At 39.8% G+C, this 18,251-nt stretch overlaps 2 protein-coding genes across 2 annotated transcripts in view; one reads left to right on the forward strand and one right to left on the reverse strand.

The window, feature by feature from the left end:
- Nucleotides 1-224: 224 nt before the first annotated feature.
- tmem198aa (transmembrane protein 198aa) lies at nt 225-11,301 on the forward strand. The gene is made up of 6 exons (XM_010796706.1): nt 225-258; nt 1,849-2,087; nt 2,832-3,044; nt 3,971-4,094; nt 7,537-7,838; nt 8,206-11,301. Exons 1-6 carry the CDS (start codon nt 225-227, stop codon nt 8,356-8,358), a joined length of 1,065 nt encoding a protein of 354 aa, XP_010795008.1. The 3' UTR covers nt 8,359-11,301.
- Nucleotides 11,302-12,543: 1,242 nt separating this feature from the next.
- Nucleotides 12,544-18,251, reverse strand: part of desma (desmin a) — a 7,803-nt gene continuing 2,095 nt past the window's right edge. Inside the window, exons 2-10 of the mRNA XM_010796271.1 lie at nt 17,283-17,343; nt 16,974-17,069; nt 15,877-16,038; nt 15,595-15,720; nt 15,387-15,497; nt 15,046-15,155; nt 14,830-14,882; nt 14,242-14,333; nt 12,544-13,259 (exon numbers count right to left, since the gene is read on the reverse strand). Coding sequence (XP_010794573.1) covers nt 13,218-13,259; nt 14,242-14,333; nt 14,830-14,882; nt 15,046-15,155; nt 15,387-15,497; nt 15,595-15,720; nt 15,877-16,038; nt 16,974-17,069; nt 17,283-17,343 — 853 coding nt within the window. The 3' untranslated portion in view covers nt 12,544-13,217. The remainder of the gene's footprint in view (nt 13,260-14,241; nt 14,334-14,829; nt 14,883-15,045; nt 15,156-15,386; nt 15,498-15,594; nt 15,721-15,876; nt 16,039-16,973; nt 17,070-17,282; nt 17,344-18,251) is intronic.

The raw sequence follows: 18,251 nt of genomic DNA on the forward strand, positions 1-18,251 counted from the left end.
AATCCTGTTATTAGGATGAGACAGATTGCATTTTGTAGACAATTCTAAGAAACCCCGCGGTGACATTTGAAATAAAATGTCTCGAGTCTGAGAATTGAATCACCCCGCAGATAGATGCCTCTTGCAATTGTAGGATTTTGTAAAACTGTATTTTCTAAGAAGAAATGGTTAGCTGTAATTAGTTTGATAAGAAACTAAGTTGCAGTAGAAATTATAGGGACAAAATGGAAGAGGAAAAGGAAAATGAGGGAAAGGGAGGTAGACAAGAGCTCAACAAGCCAGAGTGAACAGATGGGCTGGACGGTTTGAAGGCTCTAGAAAAGGTAGGGGAAGTAGGGAGGAACAAAAAACGGCCCCCCTCCTACTCGCTGTATGAGGGGTGGAACATTCGGGGTGATGGAGGGCAGAGAAGGATGGTTGAGGCTGAGTAAAGTGGACCTGGAGATGAGGAGCTGCCAAGGAGAGGCACGCGTGTTACTAAAAATGAAATGAGAAATTGATTCAGACCCACTGGTATTGAAAAGAAATGTTGTGATAACCATGTGACCAACATTATGTTCAGTTGGACGTCGATGCTTGGGAAATTACAGAAGACAGCGAGCAGCATTGATGAAAGGCAGAGGCTTTTACCACAAGCTTTATTGAAGGGCCTGGTGGCTGGATGATAGGTCTACAAAGGAAAACCAGAAGAGTAAGAAGAAGGAAGTAAAGAAAGCTGGAAGAAGTCCGTGAAATAAATGAGATATGGTCACGAGGCTCTTGGACATTGGGTTGGATGAGAGGAAGAGTATTGTTCGGCTCAGCTGTGCAATGCCTGATTACACACAGATAACAATCTGATGTTGGTTCCCCTCGAGACAGAGTCCAGACACACACAGAATGAAGGAGATATAGAGAAAACAGAAAGGGAGACGCAAACATTAATAAACACCAAAGCATGGGCCAGGCAGATTGTAACTGCTGATAATTTGAGCTTTAAAAGGTTCACTATCTTTTTTGGATGCAGTAAACACATTTAAATTGAACTGGTGAGAGATTAAAGGGAGAAAGAGAAGAGGACAGGAGGGACCACATGATGGGAATAGAGATCCTTTTTTTAAAGGAAAGCAGCTGTTCTTTTCAGCAGGCATTTTGACTAATGAATGTGGATGACCTTTTGTAATACGATGATTATCATATTTTAAGGCACTTTCATGAAGGTTTACTTGCTCATAATGAAGAAATGCCTCTCTTACCCACAACAGGAAGGCGGCTCTACATTTTCTTCATTGCTTTTCTGTGTGCATCATGCCTATTTTAAGAACTTGCACATTTAAAGCTTGAAAAACATGTTAAATCAAGTACATACTCTGGCTAATGAAGTTTTTCCATTTGCAACTGATTACCGGTCATCATGTAATTTATGATATTTGTATACATTCAACATAAATCAATACAAGTTTTGGGTTGCTACAATTTCATCATTGTAGCATTGGTGGAGGATCACCCAAAATTATGCATTTAATAATTTTGTATGGAGTTCAATAATAACATAATTTATATTAAATGTTTCAATTAATTGGTAACACACATCTATGGTCTTGCCTATGGTAACAACTTATAAACCCTGTTAATACCTCGTTAGAAAATCTTTCAAAAAAATAATTTCTCTCAGCCTTCATATGTTGGTTTTGCTAATATTGTATTGGTGTGTATTTGGCCGTAGAACATTGTGTTGATCCATTAAAGTTACTGCTATTGAACGCTTGCAAGAGCAAATGAATCATTTACACGGGCAGTTGCAGCCTGTTGAAGCGTCTGTATGCATGTCATTTTCTTACAGTCTCCTTTTTTCCGTGTCTCCTGCAGGCTATCGATGCTTCAAGGCTGTGTTGTTCCTCACTGGCCTACTGTTTGGCTCTGTGGTCATCTTCATGCTGTGCTACAAGGAGAGGGTGATGGACACTCAGCTGAGCTTAGAGGCGTCAGTGGGCATCGGCCTGGGCATCGGGACCCTCTGTGGCCTGGTGACCATGTTGGTCCGCAGTGTGGGGCTGTTTATGGTGGGCCTGCTGCTTGGCCTGCTGCTGGGAGTGGCTTCATTGGTGGTGAGGAGACCTTTGATGACGGTTTCTATTTATGTTAATTTGCATACAGAATATCAAAGGAAATAATTATTAAATTGGTACCTTTAAAATAAGTGATACATCTTCATATGTTCCAACTCATATTAAAAAAACATTGATTTGCTTTATCGATAATGCTTTTTACTATTATCACACCGAAACCTACTTGGGCTGAATCACACCTTCTTTTATGATTGTGGTTATCCACCACATTTTCACAGCTTTTATCTAGAGAATTAAAAGGTCAAGCAAATCATGTACAACACATATTGAAATGCCATTAAAAATAACTTTCCCATAGCAGTAACAGCAGCATCTCAAGCGATAAAAACACATACATCTAGCCTAATGTATAGCCTTCCAAGAGCTTTATTTGTCTTGTTATGTATGGTGCTAGCTAAAGAAGTTAATATGCCAACAAGAAATCAGTGTATCTACTCAAAAAAGTATGATACCTGACTGAATTATAAAGAACATTGCAATTTCAATTTTGGAAGATAGAGACTTTAATCTGTGAGACCAATTTGGAAGTCTTAATTTGACATAACTTGAGGAAACCTCTTGTATGGATGTACTTTGTGGATGTGGATTGGCTTTAGTGAATAAACAAAAATTGTTGCCATCATTGATGTTGATAGGGCACTCATTCTTTTTGATTAAAACAACAAAAAATACTATAAGAAAATACAACTGCAAACGTAAAACAATCTCTTTTATTTCTCCAAGACTATGGAGGAGTTCTACCACCCAAAAACAGTGTGGGTTCCTCTGGGCATCCTCCTGGGTTCTGGGACGCTATTTGCCGTCCTCACTCTTCAATGGCAGCGCGTCTTTGTCACCCTCTCCACCGCCACATTCGGCTCTGCCATCATCACTGTCACCGTGGATTACTTTATAGAGCTGTTCGCTTTGGTACACTACATCTACGAGAGACTCAGGGTAAGCTTGTCTGCACGTTTGTGAATAAACTGTTAGTAAGAGAGAGAGAGAAACAAAACCTTTCATTTATTTGAAGTCATCTCGTAACATTTCCGTTTTCAGATTTCGTATTTGAGGTTCATTGTGTCCCTGATTGTTTGTGTTCCTTGGATCGTTATTTTCATGCGTGTGTTTGTGTGTGAGTAAACAGAAAGACAATTGAGCAGATGTGTGTGGATAAGGGACAGACGGGCTGAGTTAAGCATGGAAAATACGGATAAAATCTTCAATAAAGTATATCTAATTTTATGTTGTCATTGTGGTCTAAAAGAATACAGCCAGCTTCCTCCCTACAAATTCAATTGAAAACCCATTTGTAGATAAAATGCCCAAATGGGAATGTCTGCTTTTGAGCTGAGTCAGTGAATTAAATAGCTGACAACACTAATGCAAAAAAAAATCCTGTAAATCCAGTATTGCTATAAAACCGTCCCACATACTGCAAACAGTCCTGCCAGGGCTTAACCCAAATCTATTTAATCATTGGATGATTTAAAGATGCTGATAGGGACTGCGCCTCTGTTCAATCTCCCACAGGTGTAAAGTTGGGCTTTGATTATCAACAACAATGGCCACAACACATTATCATTTACATACCAGTCCCACAATGCAGACCCCTTGCACAGTCTTGGAATGATCTGTATTCAGTGTTTGAAATAATTTATCTATGTCTTACATTTATATGTTTCATGTCATGTATTCTCCACCTTTATCAAATGTTCATCTGATATTTTAGATTTACTCAATAGAGAATCGATGAGGAGCCATATTCAGATTTGTTTTAATGATGTTATGTCTTAAATAACTCTGGGAACTCTAAGACTTTCTTTGTGTATATTTATTCAAATGAAGTCATTAATCTCAAACTTTAATTCAAATGTTTGCAGGTGGCTCCAAAGAAGCCATTGTGCTGGTTTACTTGGGTCATCTTGGGGGTCTGGCCGGTCCTGGCTCTCCTTGGAGTGCTGATCCAGTGGAAAGTCACTGCAGAGGGATTTTCTCACACAGAAGGTGAGTGATGCTGCTTTACACACATCCAGACTCCTTTTACCATATTCAACCTAACTGAGGACACCAGTAGTGCTATACAAGTGTTTAGAAACAGTGGGGGATTACTTATTTTGCATTGGTGTTTGGATATAAATAAAAAATGTAGTCGTCTCTCAGCTGACAAAAGGGCTACGGACTCAAATGTTAACATGTTGGGCAGAGCAGGTCGAACAGGAGTGTTTACAGGCTTACTCAGCACTTTTAAGTCAGTCCAAACAAGTCAAGAAAGTCAACAGGGGTCAAAGGCAGGTAAGAATCAGGCAGCAGGTTTAAACACAGGTAGCAGATCACAGGCAGGTTTAGAGAAACGGTGCAGGCAAGTGCAAGTGGAAATGGATAAAGGGAGCTAAAGATAAAGATAAAGAGGAGCTGCTGAGGGAATTAGTAGCAGTTCTGCAGATGGTGTGGTGTGGAGGTCAGGGGATATGGAAAGGAGGGAATTCATCAGGGACATTTTCTGAACAAAAGAAGAATGGCAGGTTTTGTAAAATCCAGGGACCTGGGGGAAATGTGAATGTCAGAGGCCGAGGGGACGTGTCCTCATGACATGTCAGAAAACACTAGCCAAGACTTTGATCTTTACCTTAGTGGATTTTAATTAAACATGCAACGATGAATACATCTATCTAATTAAATAATTACATTGAAACCCAGTCTATTTGTATACACTAAGAGCTTCTGCTTCAACCTCTCAGATCTGGTCAGAAACGGCTCATCTAGAGAGGTGGTGGTGCCCCCTCACTGTGTCCGTTCTAGTTTTATGGCAATCTAGGCCACAGCCTCTAGCTTCAGGCAAGGCTGTTGCAGACCTCTTGAAACATATGTTTTATACAGTAGCACAGCTTTAAAGTCGTATTTACATTTTTATTCACAGCATTTACCACTAATATCACCCATGACAGCCGCTATGTAAATGAATATGAGGCTGTTTTGCCCAAGCTGCAGAAACTGTGTACATGCATATGTTAAAGTCCGTGCATGGGTTTCTTATTAAATGTGCATTTATTCAGGTTTCATGGTAGAAATGTGCAACTTCTATTCAGTCTTATCTTAGATATTGAGTAATTATGTCAAGTACACTAATGATGATTAGGCTTGTTTCAGTATTGATCTCAAAAAGGCAACTGCAAGCTGGTCCCATTTTCTCAACACTGACAAATCTATCCTAATTTTATTAAACTGGCAGTTTTAAAGGCTACTTGAAAAAGAAAGCCTTGTGAGGGCTGGGAACACTGTGTGTTTGTATGTATGTGGGAGAGTCTGAATACACCAGCATTAGTGTTGTCAGCGGTGTGCCTATTGATGGAGAAAGCCTTAATCTGTTCTGAAAGCAACCACAACACACACAGTACAGTACACACAAACAGCCTCACACAGAGACAAACATATACTGGGGTATAGATGCACTCACTAATACACAAACAACAAGAGCATTTAAACACACACATCTCATGCACACACACACACACACACACACACACACACACACACACACACACACACACACACACACACACACACACACACACACACACACACACACACACACACTCACTTGATCTTTGCTGGCGTATGACATACTGGGTTAAACAGTGTCTTAGAAGAAGTCACACATAGCCTCGAATAAAGGGATTAAACAGCAGGCTGCCATGGCTTCCAGTCAGAGGGAGTGGGCAAAGAGATGGAAAAAGCTTTTTAGTGCTATTTTGAAAAATATGCAATTACTTGTGTGGGAAAAACACCTAGAAAGGAGGGAAGACATAAAGAAAGCACATATAGGCCCAAAAAATGAATTTATTTTCCAAAACTTTAAAAATCATGTGTCTAAATTATTTAAAGCTAGACTGAAACCCTATAACCCCACTCTGGTATTTTTCACTGTTAAACAATCACACAAACAAGTGGAATTAGATTTCAGTCAAATATGTAATTTGGGGGAAGCTTCAGAAAGAGAACTATGACTGATACTGCATTTCATACTGCTTTGTGAAAAGAGCTAGGTCAGTAAAGGTCATTGTTGTGTTGCTTGGAAAACCTTTTCAAATGTACCTAAACAGCCTGTCATTCATAGTTTATTATAGTGTCTCTGTCCTCTATGATGACAAGTTCTATTGTCAGTGAAAGATGGATGGGGACATAGAGCAGCTGTACTGGGGGAAGGGCAAGGGAGGGTAATAATCTGGGGTGAGCAGGCTACCCAAGTGCATCAATAAGGAAAATCATCTGTCCGTCAGCTGCCTGAATAGCGTGCAATACACAGGCAGGGAGGAATTAACTTGTACATGCATGGAAATTTAGCTTTTTGTTATGTAGACAATGCGGGAACACAGAGAAAAGGACAATCTGCTTATTAATACTTGATTTACATAATTAATATCGAGGCTACAAACCAACAACAAAAAAGTTAACACAAACCCATAACCTGCCTTGAACATAAACCCTCAAACATGTTTATTAGAGAAGTGGGAACCAGCCACAATGTACACCCTTGCAAGGTCTAAGGCTCATAATCCTCACAAAGATAGATGTACAGTAGACACACATACACACACACACACACACACACACACACACACACACACACACACACACACACACACATACATGGAGGCATCGAGCCAGAGGCCTGGGATGGGGTGAGCTGAGGAAAGGAAAAGGGGGGTGTCATTAAGCAGTTTCCATGGCAGATGGTGCCTCGTTAGCTGTCCGCCTGCACAAAGAAACAACAAAAGATAAAATAACACTTCCACACCCACCAACACATATGCGTTAACTATGACGCATAGAGTACATCTTATCTTTATGAAGTTCAGCTGGGCAACATTTTGACTTTGCATAATGATCATTACATTTCTTCAAATCAACCCCCTGAACCCAACTGCTTACAAATATGCATAACCAGAAATAATTAACTGGGTAATCAATGGACAGCGAGACAGAACGAATTTTGGACATCCTTTGCTCCGGAGAGTGTGAAAATAACACAAACACACTCACCCACTCACAATATGTCAGGAGAATGAGCAGCTCATTATGAATACATGCAGCAAGGACAATTAAGTCTGCCAACGATATGAATAGAATGAGGAAATTATGAAATGGACATTGGTGTGTTTTTATTCCTTCTTTTAGATGTCTGTACTTACAATAACTCCTCTAGGGATAAACCATTGGCATTTCAAAGATCAATTCAATATTCAAAAATCTGATTGAAGGTTTCCCCTGTTTATTTGTCAGTCTGACAGATTTTGAAAGGATCCTTTCCTCTTGACTAAACCAGTTACTTTTGTTTCTCCATAAAAGCTACATTGTTCTGATTTAATGACTGTCTCTCTCCCTCATAATTATCTATCGTTTCTTCTCTGGCCACACATGAACACATCTCTTATCTCTTTGTCTCCAGTGGTATTGAGCCGGCAGCAGAGGAGAGTCCAGCTAATGCGGATCCGACAGCGGGAAGAGAGGCTGAAAAAGGAGAAGGAGACAAGGAAGAAGAAAAAACGAGACAACCTGAAGCCTAACCACAAGCAGAAAGCCAACACCAATCACCATCATCACCAGCAGTACCATCACCCAGCAGCCTCCCACCCTCATCACCAAGCACAGACCTCTCAGCCACCTAAAGTCCCGCCTCCTCAGACTGAGCCCGGCTACCATCGTAAGTCCAACCCCAAAAGGCGCTTTGATGGAGATGTGCTGTCACCGGTAAGCATGCTTCTTCCTAGGATAAATGTCATGCTTTAAAAGATATTTCATGAAATTAATATATAAGCTAGTGAAAGTTTTAGTGTCTCCATTTCATCAACAAATATACACATATACACTGTAACATTGGGCCTTTATGGGGACTGACTCACTTATGGACCCAGCCTCAAGTGGCCATTCATGGAACTGCAGTATTTGGCTTCGTTTTTTAGCACATTAATTCTCTTAGATTACCACACACTAATTAGGTTCACATTGGGCAGTGATTTCCAGTGAGGTTCCCCTGCAACTAGTGGATTCAATGTGCAGCAGTTGCAAATGTCCCACTTTACTGTATTTTCCTAACCCAACCCCTGTCTCTCCACAGAGCTACATCCGGAGTTTCAGGGACAGACAAACAGACAGACGAGCGTACTCCCAAAACCGAATGATGAGCCGCTCCCGGATGGCTGAACTCGACTACGACTGCGGCTCTCGAGTGCCCCTTACGGCCCCCAGCGGACCCCCAGTTCGCATCTGAGACAGTGCACACCAGACCACACCCACAATCACGCATAAATACTTCAAAAATCTATGTTATAGAAAACCTAACTTATCTAATTAACTGCCAATTAACACATCAGTAACTGAGTTATCTAAATAAGGTGTTGTGTCCCACACTGGTTTTCTCTAAAAAGTTGTATTTATTTGACCAGTTTGGTCCTGTTTTGTTCTTTATGAACATTAAGATGCAAGGGAAAAGCTTTTTTCGTTCTTAAGATGCAGGAACAGATTGCTTCGTGAGTCATGAGTCATCCCAAACTATATTTGACTTTAAACCTCTCATGATACTATCCCGTTCTGCAGGACACTGGAAATAATGGACTTGTCTTCTAAGGAAGTTGATTGAAATTTCACCATTGAACATTTGATTTAAAGAATCTTCTGGTTGCTTCAAATTACAAGAAGTCATTTCCAACGGGATTGTAATGTGGGAAACAATCAAAACATTAATTTCTTCACAGGAGTGCTGCCTAATTTTGGATGAAATGCATCATGTGGCTTGTATAAAGTCAAGGTAGCACAACCGTCAATAACCTATTCTTTTTATCTTGAGTTCAAGGTTAATTAAGGAGAAAACTTCTTGCTTCAACTATTCAGTGCGCACAGAGCAAACTTTCAGAAAAACATACAAAAACCACAGCAAAAACTGAAACAGAAAGGCAGCTCTTCTTCATCATTTTCTGCACGAAAGGTCGCTGTAGGAAGTGAGGAGTACATCAAGTCAGCCTGTTATCTCCTCTGACACCTTGTGAATCCAGACATGGCAGCCAGCACAAGTCTTCTGCTGCTTCAAAATGCAGAACTGGGACTGCTTTCAGGTGAGCATGGATCAAAGAGTTCACCCCGTAGACAATTTGTTATGTTATCCCATCCATGAACACGTGTCCATCCATGTATCACCGCATACATTAATGCCAATCTCCAAGGGAAATGTGCTCACGTGTCATCAGTTCCCTTTGCCCTCGATCGCCGGCTGTTTTAACCAAGGACCTGAGCAGAAGACACATCCGTACCCTTCTTCTTCTTTCTTCTTTCCTGGAATTTAAAGCTTTTTTGTAAGCTACTTTATGTAATTATCTTTGTCGACATGTTTTTGTAAGTGCTCTCGTGTTGCTTTCACCCTTCTTAATCCTAAAGACTATCTACATGTTGTGAATTTGTCAACAGTATGATGTTAAGGCAGAGAGACAAGAAACTGCTCTCGGACACTGGTCATCCAGAAATGTGACATTTGCTTCAGAGGGGACAATACGTGGCGGTAAATATGGTTAATATAGTGTGTTGCTGTGTGAGAGTATGAGCAGAAGCCCTGTGGCAACTGACGGATTGCACCACTTATTGGCAGAGAGGGGGATGCATTGAAATGTATGTAAAACATGCTGTATGGTGTTTCTTCTTTTTGCTAATATATACAGGTTCAGTAAAGATGTGCATTTTATAGATTGGATGAAGTGTAAAGTGATGAAAAGGAGTAGAAGCAACATAATCTCCTGTAAATGTCAAGACATGGTGAAAAGATGAAATCATTGCAAATGGCGCCCTCTAATGTTTACTACTGGACCTTTTTTTTCTTGACTTATTGTTTATGTGTTTATATTGTGTGTTATGTTGCGTGTCAGTTGCATTTGGATATTGATCTGCTCCGAACATTACAATTGTGGTACTGAAGGGAAGTTAGATTTGCACAGGAATTCTCTCAGTACAAAGGAGATATTTTAGTTTAATTTTAACCTGTTTTGACTTAAATTACTGTAGTTTCCTAGAATAAACAAAAAGCACTACTAATGTTACAATTCCTACTGAGACTAAATGGTACTGTAACTAGATTATGACCACTTGGATTGTGTTTTACGTCCTTTTTATTTCGGAGTTTACCTTTTATGAGTTTTAGATATACAAAAATATTCCACGGTAATGTACTTAAATTCTTAATAGTTGAAGGGATGTGGCTAAGCACTGGAAGGACCAATCATTCTCCCCTTAACCCATAACTGCATGAGAACCCTTGTGTAACTTTGTCCAATGTGTCGATGTTTCAATGTGTCACTGTCGTCATGTGAAAACCTCAGATTTCCATTTTGAGTTTGTTGGTCCCAATCCACATTGACTGAAGGAATATTGTGGAAGTACGTCTAATTAAGTGTCTCAATATTCACAGCATACAGAAAAGGTAACATCTATAGTGAATCTTGATAGGACCAACTTATTTTATCTTTAAACTTGTCCAGGTAAAGGGCTTTGAAAAGGCATAATATGAATAATGTCCCTCCTCTCACCATGCATTATGCTAAGCCACCTTCCTTTCTACTGTATCAATGTTACGCCTATAATGTTTTGCAGTAGTGGCTGTTGAAGCTTTATTTGGGGCTTTGCTAACATGTGAGTCCTGTTTGGTTCTTCTTTTGGGGTTTTACTGTAGTGCGCTTGTAACGTCATCATCGTTTACTTTTCTTTCTACTAATACTTTTTGTGATTGCCCATAACTGCTGATGTAGGGAAAACACTTGTAGATGTAGATATTGAACTGTAAATAATTTTATTTTCATGTTTACATCATGGTCACTTATGTAATTTATCCAGCTGATTGGATTAGATCTTTTTTATATTGCGTTACTACTGTATGTCCAATTAGTTCTACTTGACTGGATGGTGGGTGCACTTGTATCATTCTCATGCTTCTGTTTCAACGTGTGATGTTGAAAATCAGCAAAAACAAACTGAGCCTTGACTCTTTTTAATCAGTGATTACTCATTACTCCATCTTTTTTAGAAGATATTGCAATTCTTTTTCCTACCACCCCGTTTAAATGTGTAAAAAACACCTGTAGACAATGGTTATTATAATTATCATTATTATTATTATGATTATTGATAGCATGAATTTATATGGACCTAAACTATGATAAACATTGTGATTCTACAATCTATTGGTCTTGTTTTTCTTTACTTTTCTTACAGAGTGATCACAGGGCTGATTTTACCCAGTACACATATCAAATAATCCCACCAACCGATTACATTTTACATACAAGTTCAGGTAACAAATCTAAGCGTTTCGCACTAATAAAACCAGCTAATTTGTCATTGTCAGATTTTTTAGTTAGATAATCTGTGAAATCTATAATCTATAAAAATGCTTGCATAACACGATCAAATGTAGCATCTTGAGTCCATCTTCATGACTCGTTCTTACTTCACATATGCAATCAATTGGTCTGACAGTAGGTGTCAGGCTACATTTGGAGCTTGTACACTGAGTTTGTCATATACAAATCTAATCAGTAAAAAAATAACCTTCAAGCAGCACAATAAAAGGAGCCACATATTACGCCTGAACCTCAACAGGTAGCAGCTGATAGAGGAGAGGTCACTGAGGTCAGCTGAGTTCATTTGAAGAAAATGTAAGCAGCACATGTTACCCGTTGTATTGACTCCTAATGATTGGGAAGCTGTTGACAGTGGCAGAAGTTGTGAACACAGTAAAGTTTTGCTCAACATTGCTACTGGAAAAGCCATCTCTCGCTTTCTATCTGTCGGTTTCTTTCTTTGTTCTGCCTAATTATCTCCCTTTAAATGGTTCTGGTCTCCTTTTCTGTCCTTTTTATTTTCTCTGTAGGCCTATGCCTTTTCTTTCCTGTTTGCTCTCTGTACCACCATCTTGGTCTTGCCTTTCATGCTGTCTACTGTATCTTTCTTTACTCCCTCCTTCTCCACCCCCCCCAATCTTTGTTCATAGTTTCAGTCCAGTAATTTCAGACACAAACCACACAGACTATATAATTGTTGATGCTCTGCTAATCTGCTTTCCACTGAAAACAAAGCTGACCCCAGCAAACTCATTAAGGAGCAATATTTCACTTTCCCCTGCACTGAGATCACTCCTGTTTCTCATATTTTCTTTATAAAAGTGCCTTATGTAAATGTTAACAGAAGAGGGTTGCGCTTGGCTGGGAAAGCAAATATCATTTTAGAAAGCTAACTCCAGCCCACATCAGATGATAAATGCAGCGAGCAGGAACAGTTCATAAAGAAGTTTTGCGCGCTATCTGAGGAATACTAATGAGTTTAAAAAGAAGACTGCCTCGGACTATATGTACACACACACAAAACAATATCCTTTTATGAAGACATCTTAAGAAACTGGCTGACACAAGGGACACACGATGGTTACAAATGTCTTTATTTGAGTTTTTGGCCACAACATGGTCACCCTCATAAAATGAAACACCCAGAACATGCCATTGAGCTCAAACTTTAAACATGCCTGAGTTCCTCTCTCATTATAGGCTTGTGCTTCTGACATCTCACAGTCATTACACAAATAAAAGCCCTTCTTAATCATTTCATTTACTTATACATTTGCACAGAAATGCTTGAAATATGTGCAGAGAAAAGTACTGTTACTCGCATCGTGCAAACGCCTCTTTGGATACTGGGCCAATACAGCTACACCAAGCCTTGATGATCATTTCCAACTTTACACTTGCCATTGCATCATTTATGCGGACAAAATATTTCAATTATGGGTAAATAATAGGGATTTTAGGAAAGTAACACAAATAAAGCATGATTCCTGGAATTAATTTTCTTTAAAACCAGGCTAAAGGCACTGCATTTGCCTGAATACTGCATCGATCCTGTTAATGATGTACGGTACATTGTCTAAAGACCAGTTGCATTCATTTAAATGACAGTTCTCCTTTTCAATCAGCTAAAATGGTCAGCATTCTGGCTCTAAACATAGGTTTTATTTTATAAATTGTGTTAGGAAGACGTCCATTGGTGTGCTACTTTGTAATCATAATATATGGTGTTTTTGATGTTGCCTCTTCTGGCTTACATGATGTCTTGCTGGTGCTGTGTGGACTCGCTCACAACCTGAGGAGGAGAGAAGAGGTATTGTAAATTGTTAAACACATTCATTATCTATGTCATAACTGCAAAGTGTTGCAGATAATGCGTGATGTATTTTCCATTAACAGTGAAGCAGGTATTGTTTGGAGTGAAGTGCCTGGGTGAAGTGATAGTCTGGGAAGAACAGATGCCAGTGACAGTAAAGGTGCTTTATGGGAGCCAGTGTGGGGTATTGATGTTCAATCATAGGAGTATATACAGGGCAAACTACCAGATTTACTACGTAAACAGGCCAACAATGTTTTTGCAGCTATGATTTTAACTAGGGCTGGGCTATATCGGCAATCCATTTTGTGATATGAGACTATATATTGTCTTATCTTTTGGATATCATAAAATGGCATACTGTATTTTCAGATTTATAAAGGCTGCATTAAAGTTAAGGATGTACTTTTATGAAACCACCAGTCTGTTCTAGCTCTTCTTTTTGTGTCAATATGTTCATCAGAAACCAAATGTTGTAAATATGTAGTAAAAGCCACAATGGTCAATTCTACAATACCACTGCAATCATAATATTGATTTATTTGCATAGAAAATATTGTGATTTAGTTCTCTCTAGATTGCCCAGCCTAGATTTCAAACATAGATTGCTTTAAACACTCTGTGGATCCATCATGCTGTCATGGCAACATGCAAACTTCCGTCTGTTCTATAATGAAGTCTGGTAGTTTTTGTCAGCCCTAACTGAGAAAAAGATAAGGGAGGTGGGATATTAGTGAGTAACTTACAGACTGGGCACTAGCGCCCTGGCTCATAGAGAATTTCAGCTGTATGAGAATATAACAAATACAAATAAATCAGCTAGATATTTATAGATTAAAAACAGTTAATGACACAGTATATATTGCTTTGGGTGTTCTGGGGCTGTATATGATGTAGGTGTATTGTATGTTATGCATATACACATGTAAATAAACATCGGTGAGTGTGTTTGCGCTCACACCTCGCCATCGCGGGTTTCGATGGTCTTGATGAGAACAGTCTTCTTGGAGTGAACCTCTGAGGAGCGCTTGTTCTGGGACTCAGGACTGGTCTCTGTAACAACACATCCACACATTATACTTCTTCATTAACTCACATAATAAGCTACAGGAACACACAGCTTGAGTACATATTCAAACTCATTATGAATGAATCGTGGCTGAAACCTAATACATTCTCTTAAATGACTGCTTTTTACTTAAGAAGCCACAATGGGGGCGAAAGTGGAAGTAATTAGAAGAGATTAAATGCACACTTAAACTCTTAATACATCAAGCAAATGGATTAAGTCATGTGATTATTGATGTGTGGCTTTGTGATATTTGCCCCAGTGCATCAAAAGCCACAAAGGTTTCCTGACATGTCATACATCTCCCCACAGTGGTCAGAATGTGTCACTACAACATGTAATGCCCTCAAAATAGCACCAGCCATATACAGTCACAAGCTATTATTAGTCTTTTTCTTATCCCCTCATTGACTCGTTTGGAACGTGAAATTGTATTCGGTTATTATGTGAGACATGAAGCATGTGTAGTGTTTTTCCTACCTCTGAATCCAATGGAGGAATAAGCAGATTGGGAAGGCATGTTGGTAGTGATCCTGCAAAAAGAAGAAAACCGAGTTCAGCTGGTAATAGGAGGGGAATCAAAATGACAGACTTACTGAAAAGTCAGGTTATGACAGCCCTGGGACAGAGGAAAGTAAAGACACTAAAGCCCTCTAATATCACACACATCCAAATGTGAATACCACACACACAAACCTGCTCTCCTCTCCCTCCAGCAGCTTGCGGTAGGTGGCGATTTCAATATCAAGAGCCATCTTCACATTGAGAAGGTCCTGGTACTCTCTCAGGTGACGAGCCATATCGTCCTTTAAGTCAATACATCAAATGTTATATTGTCTGCTCAGATAAACATCACACCAAGGACAAACGCAACAGAGTTATATTACATTCTATATATTTGTAATAGCTCTCTAAAAACACAGCCATTGTTCCCATTGAGTAAAAGAATATCCGGAATTGTGGACCAGTTCGATGCTGCTTTCTATAACCTCATGGATTTAAATGGCTATAGTGCATAAAGTCAATGAGGTAGTTACCTTCATCTTAGCAATTTCTTCCTCGAAATGAGAGATGCTATCCTGGTAACCAGAAACCTCGCGGCCCGTGCGGTCCTCCATCTCTCTCATCTGGCGCAGCAAAGACTCGTTCTACAGGGGACATAGACATGAAGTTAGAAGTGGTACAAAGGGGTCTTACCCAGAATGAAAGCAATAGAACAACACAGAGGTTGCTTTCAGTACTTACGGTGCCCTTGAGTGAATCAATCTCACAGGTGTAGGACTGGATCTGGTGCCTGAACTCCATGGACTCCTGCTTGGCGTTACGCAGAGCATCATTGTTCTTATTCACAGCCTGGCTCAGATCAGTCACCTGAGGAGAAAGGGGGGGTTGTATCAGCTGAAGACCACACATGACCTGTGTGTGTGTGTGTGTGTGTGTGTGTGTGTGTGTGTGTGTGTGTGTGTGTGTGTGTGTGTGTGTGTGTGTGTGTGTGTGTGTGTGTGTGTGTGCTGGCTCCCGCCCTACCTTAGACTTGTACCACTCCTCAGCCTCTCCGATGTTCTTGGCGGCGATGCCCTCGTACTGCATGCGGATGTCCCTCAGAGCGGCGGTCAGGTCGGGCTTGGACATGTCCATCTGGACCTGGACCTGAGTGTCCTGCATCTGGCTCTGCAGCTCATGGATCTCCTGCAATATGAGAAGTGAATAATTATATGTTTTTAAACAAAAAAGTGTATGAGGTTATGAAAAAGTTTTTTTTGTAAGGGGCAGAACAACATGCAGTCTTGTTTGGATTAATCACTTATGCCACCACTACTAACTCGACATTAAGAAAAAGGGAGATTTCAAACCAAAACGAATCAATAAATCAATGTATGGCATCCAACATCAATGACATTTACTAGAGAGAAAATGTAAAACTGCACATTTGCCCAGTGACACCATTTTGAATTGTAATTAGAAATTAATATTGAAACTTTTTACAAATTGTAAGCTTTGGTTTCACTCAGCTGTCTCCTGGTCTAACCAAAAGATATAAAAAGCTTTGCATCTGTTCACATGCACACATTCTTTTTCCTTTTTTTCTTTCTCCTTCTGTCACACACACACACAAACTAACTCACACACACACACACACACACACACAGCAGCTGACATGCCCTCTATACTAAATGTCAGTTCAGCATTTCTGAGACGTCAAAGCCAAGGCTGAGATGATAAACTGATGGTAAGGTAACTGTGCAGGCATGTGTCACGGTTTTGTCCTTTCATGACTTTGGGTGAAAGTGCACCAAAATATCTACGGCAGTTATTACATTTGCTTTGTTTCCATACTGCCTGCATTGTTGTGTAAAGAGAGAAAGTGTTTATGCATCTACATTTGCATGATAAATATGTTTTATCATCTGTGGGTGTGTTTAAGTGAGAAATATTTGATCTCTTTGAAGAGTTGCATGCCTACAGAGCCTCAGATAGTGTTTCCATACAGCCGTGCACAGAGGTGTTATATGATAGTGGACAGTACACACTATCCTACTGACATACATAGTAAAAACATACTGAAGATGTGGTGGATGCAGAAATACTGACATATTTTAAATCAAATAAACACATCAACAGACCTCTTCGTGGATCTTCTTGAGGAAGGCAATCTCCTCCTGGAGGCTCTCAATGCGCCTCTCCAGGTCCAGCCTGGCCAGAGTGGCATTGTCTACATCCTGGATACAAACAAAGAAACATCAATATTTTTAATTAGAACTACTGAAATTAGTAAGAGTTCAGGGGGAACAAGAAATAAGGGGAAGAAAGTGGTTAAGAGAATAATCAAGGACAGTTGTAGTGCTTCACTTTTTACTTCAGGCTTTGAATATAACATATTATAAGAAATATTGAGGTATAACGTTTTGATTTTGCGGGATAACAATACATACAGCTCTGAAGGCAGAAAGATTGTTCTCAGCCTCTTCCTTCTGGTGGACCTCCTCCTGCAGTCTAAAGAGAAAAGAGCAAGAAGAGTTGAATGAAAACACATCATCTGTGTTGGAGAGCATGGCTTCTTCTCCAGAGACCAATTACCAGACACAGATAAACTAGTTACCACCTCTCATTCTTCCAGCTATCGGCTCTCTGTTCTTTTTAGAACAAGAATAGAACTGACACATCGTATAACTTTTATTTAAAGCCATATCTACACACACACTCACACACACACATTTGCTCTTTCAGCCCATGTGCAGCTGCTGTCACACTGTCAGTGTCAGAAGGGTAAGGGAACAGAGGTCTGGCCCTGGCCGCTGCTGTATCCAGAATTAGCATTTCACACATTTTACACATTTCACCTGATTTCACACATTTTACATAGCCTTTCACTGTGTAATCTGAACAACTGAGAAGTATGAACAAATAATGCAGGCGTGTAATGTATGCATATACTTCAAAGGTATCTTAAGCCTCTGGTATTCCACGGGTTGTTAAGTTTAAATCAATGCAGTATTTTAGTTTTTGGTCTGTGCTTTTTGTATGTAGCAAACAATGTTATTTTTTCGGTTTCATTGGCAATAATTTAAATTGGCTGCTGGAAAGAAAGTGAAAAGTAAAGGTTTGTGTCTGTGATGTGTGTGTTTGAATTAGGATGTTTGTGAGTGAGTGAGTGTGTGTGTGTGTGTGTGTGTGTGTGTGTGTGTGTGTGTGTGTGTGTGTGTGTGTGTGTGTGTGTGTGTGTGTGTGTGTGTGTGTGTGTGTGTGTGTGTGTGTGTGTGTGTGTGTGTGTGTGTGTGTGTGTGTGTGTGTGTGTGTGTGTGTGTGTGTAGTAGTAGTAGTAGTAGTAGTAGTGTGTGTGTGTAGTAGTAGTAGTAGTAGTAGTAGTAGTAGTAGTAGTAGTAGTAGTAGTAGTAGTGTGT

Source organism: Notothenia coriiceps, unplaced genomic scaffold (genome assembly GCF_000735185.1).
Source record: "Notothenia coriiceps isolate Sejong01 unplaced genomic scaffold, NC01 NC01_scaffold00037250, whole genome shotgun sequence".
Classification (NCBI taxonomy): domain Eukaryota; kingdom Metazoa; phylum Chordata; class Actinopteri; order Perciformes; family Nototheniidae; genus Notothenia; species Notothenia coriiceps.

Bases quoted from the DNA above. Each gene is read 5' to 3' on its own strand.
- tmem198aa (XM_010796706.1), top strand. From the start codon at position 225: ATGGAAGAGGAAAAGGAAAATGAGGGAAAGGGAG. The intron at 4,095-7,536 runs GTGAGTGATGCT...CTTTGTCTCCAG, and splicing joins GGGATTTTCTCACACAGAAG to TGGTATTGAGCCGGCAGCAG. The intron at 7,839-8,205 runs GTAAGCATGCTT...GTCTCTCCACAG, and splicing joins ATGGAGATGTGCTGTCACCG to AGCTACATCCGGAGTTTCAG.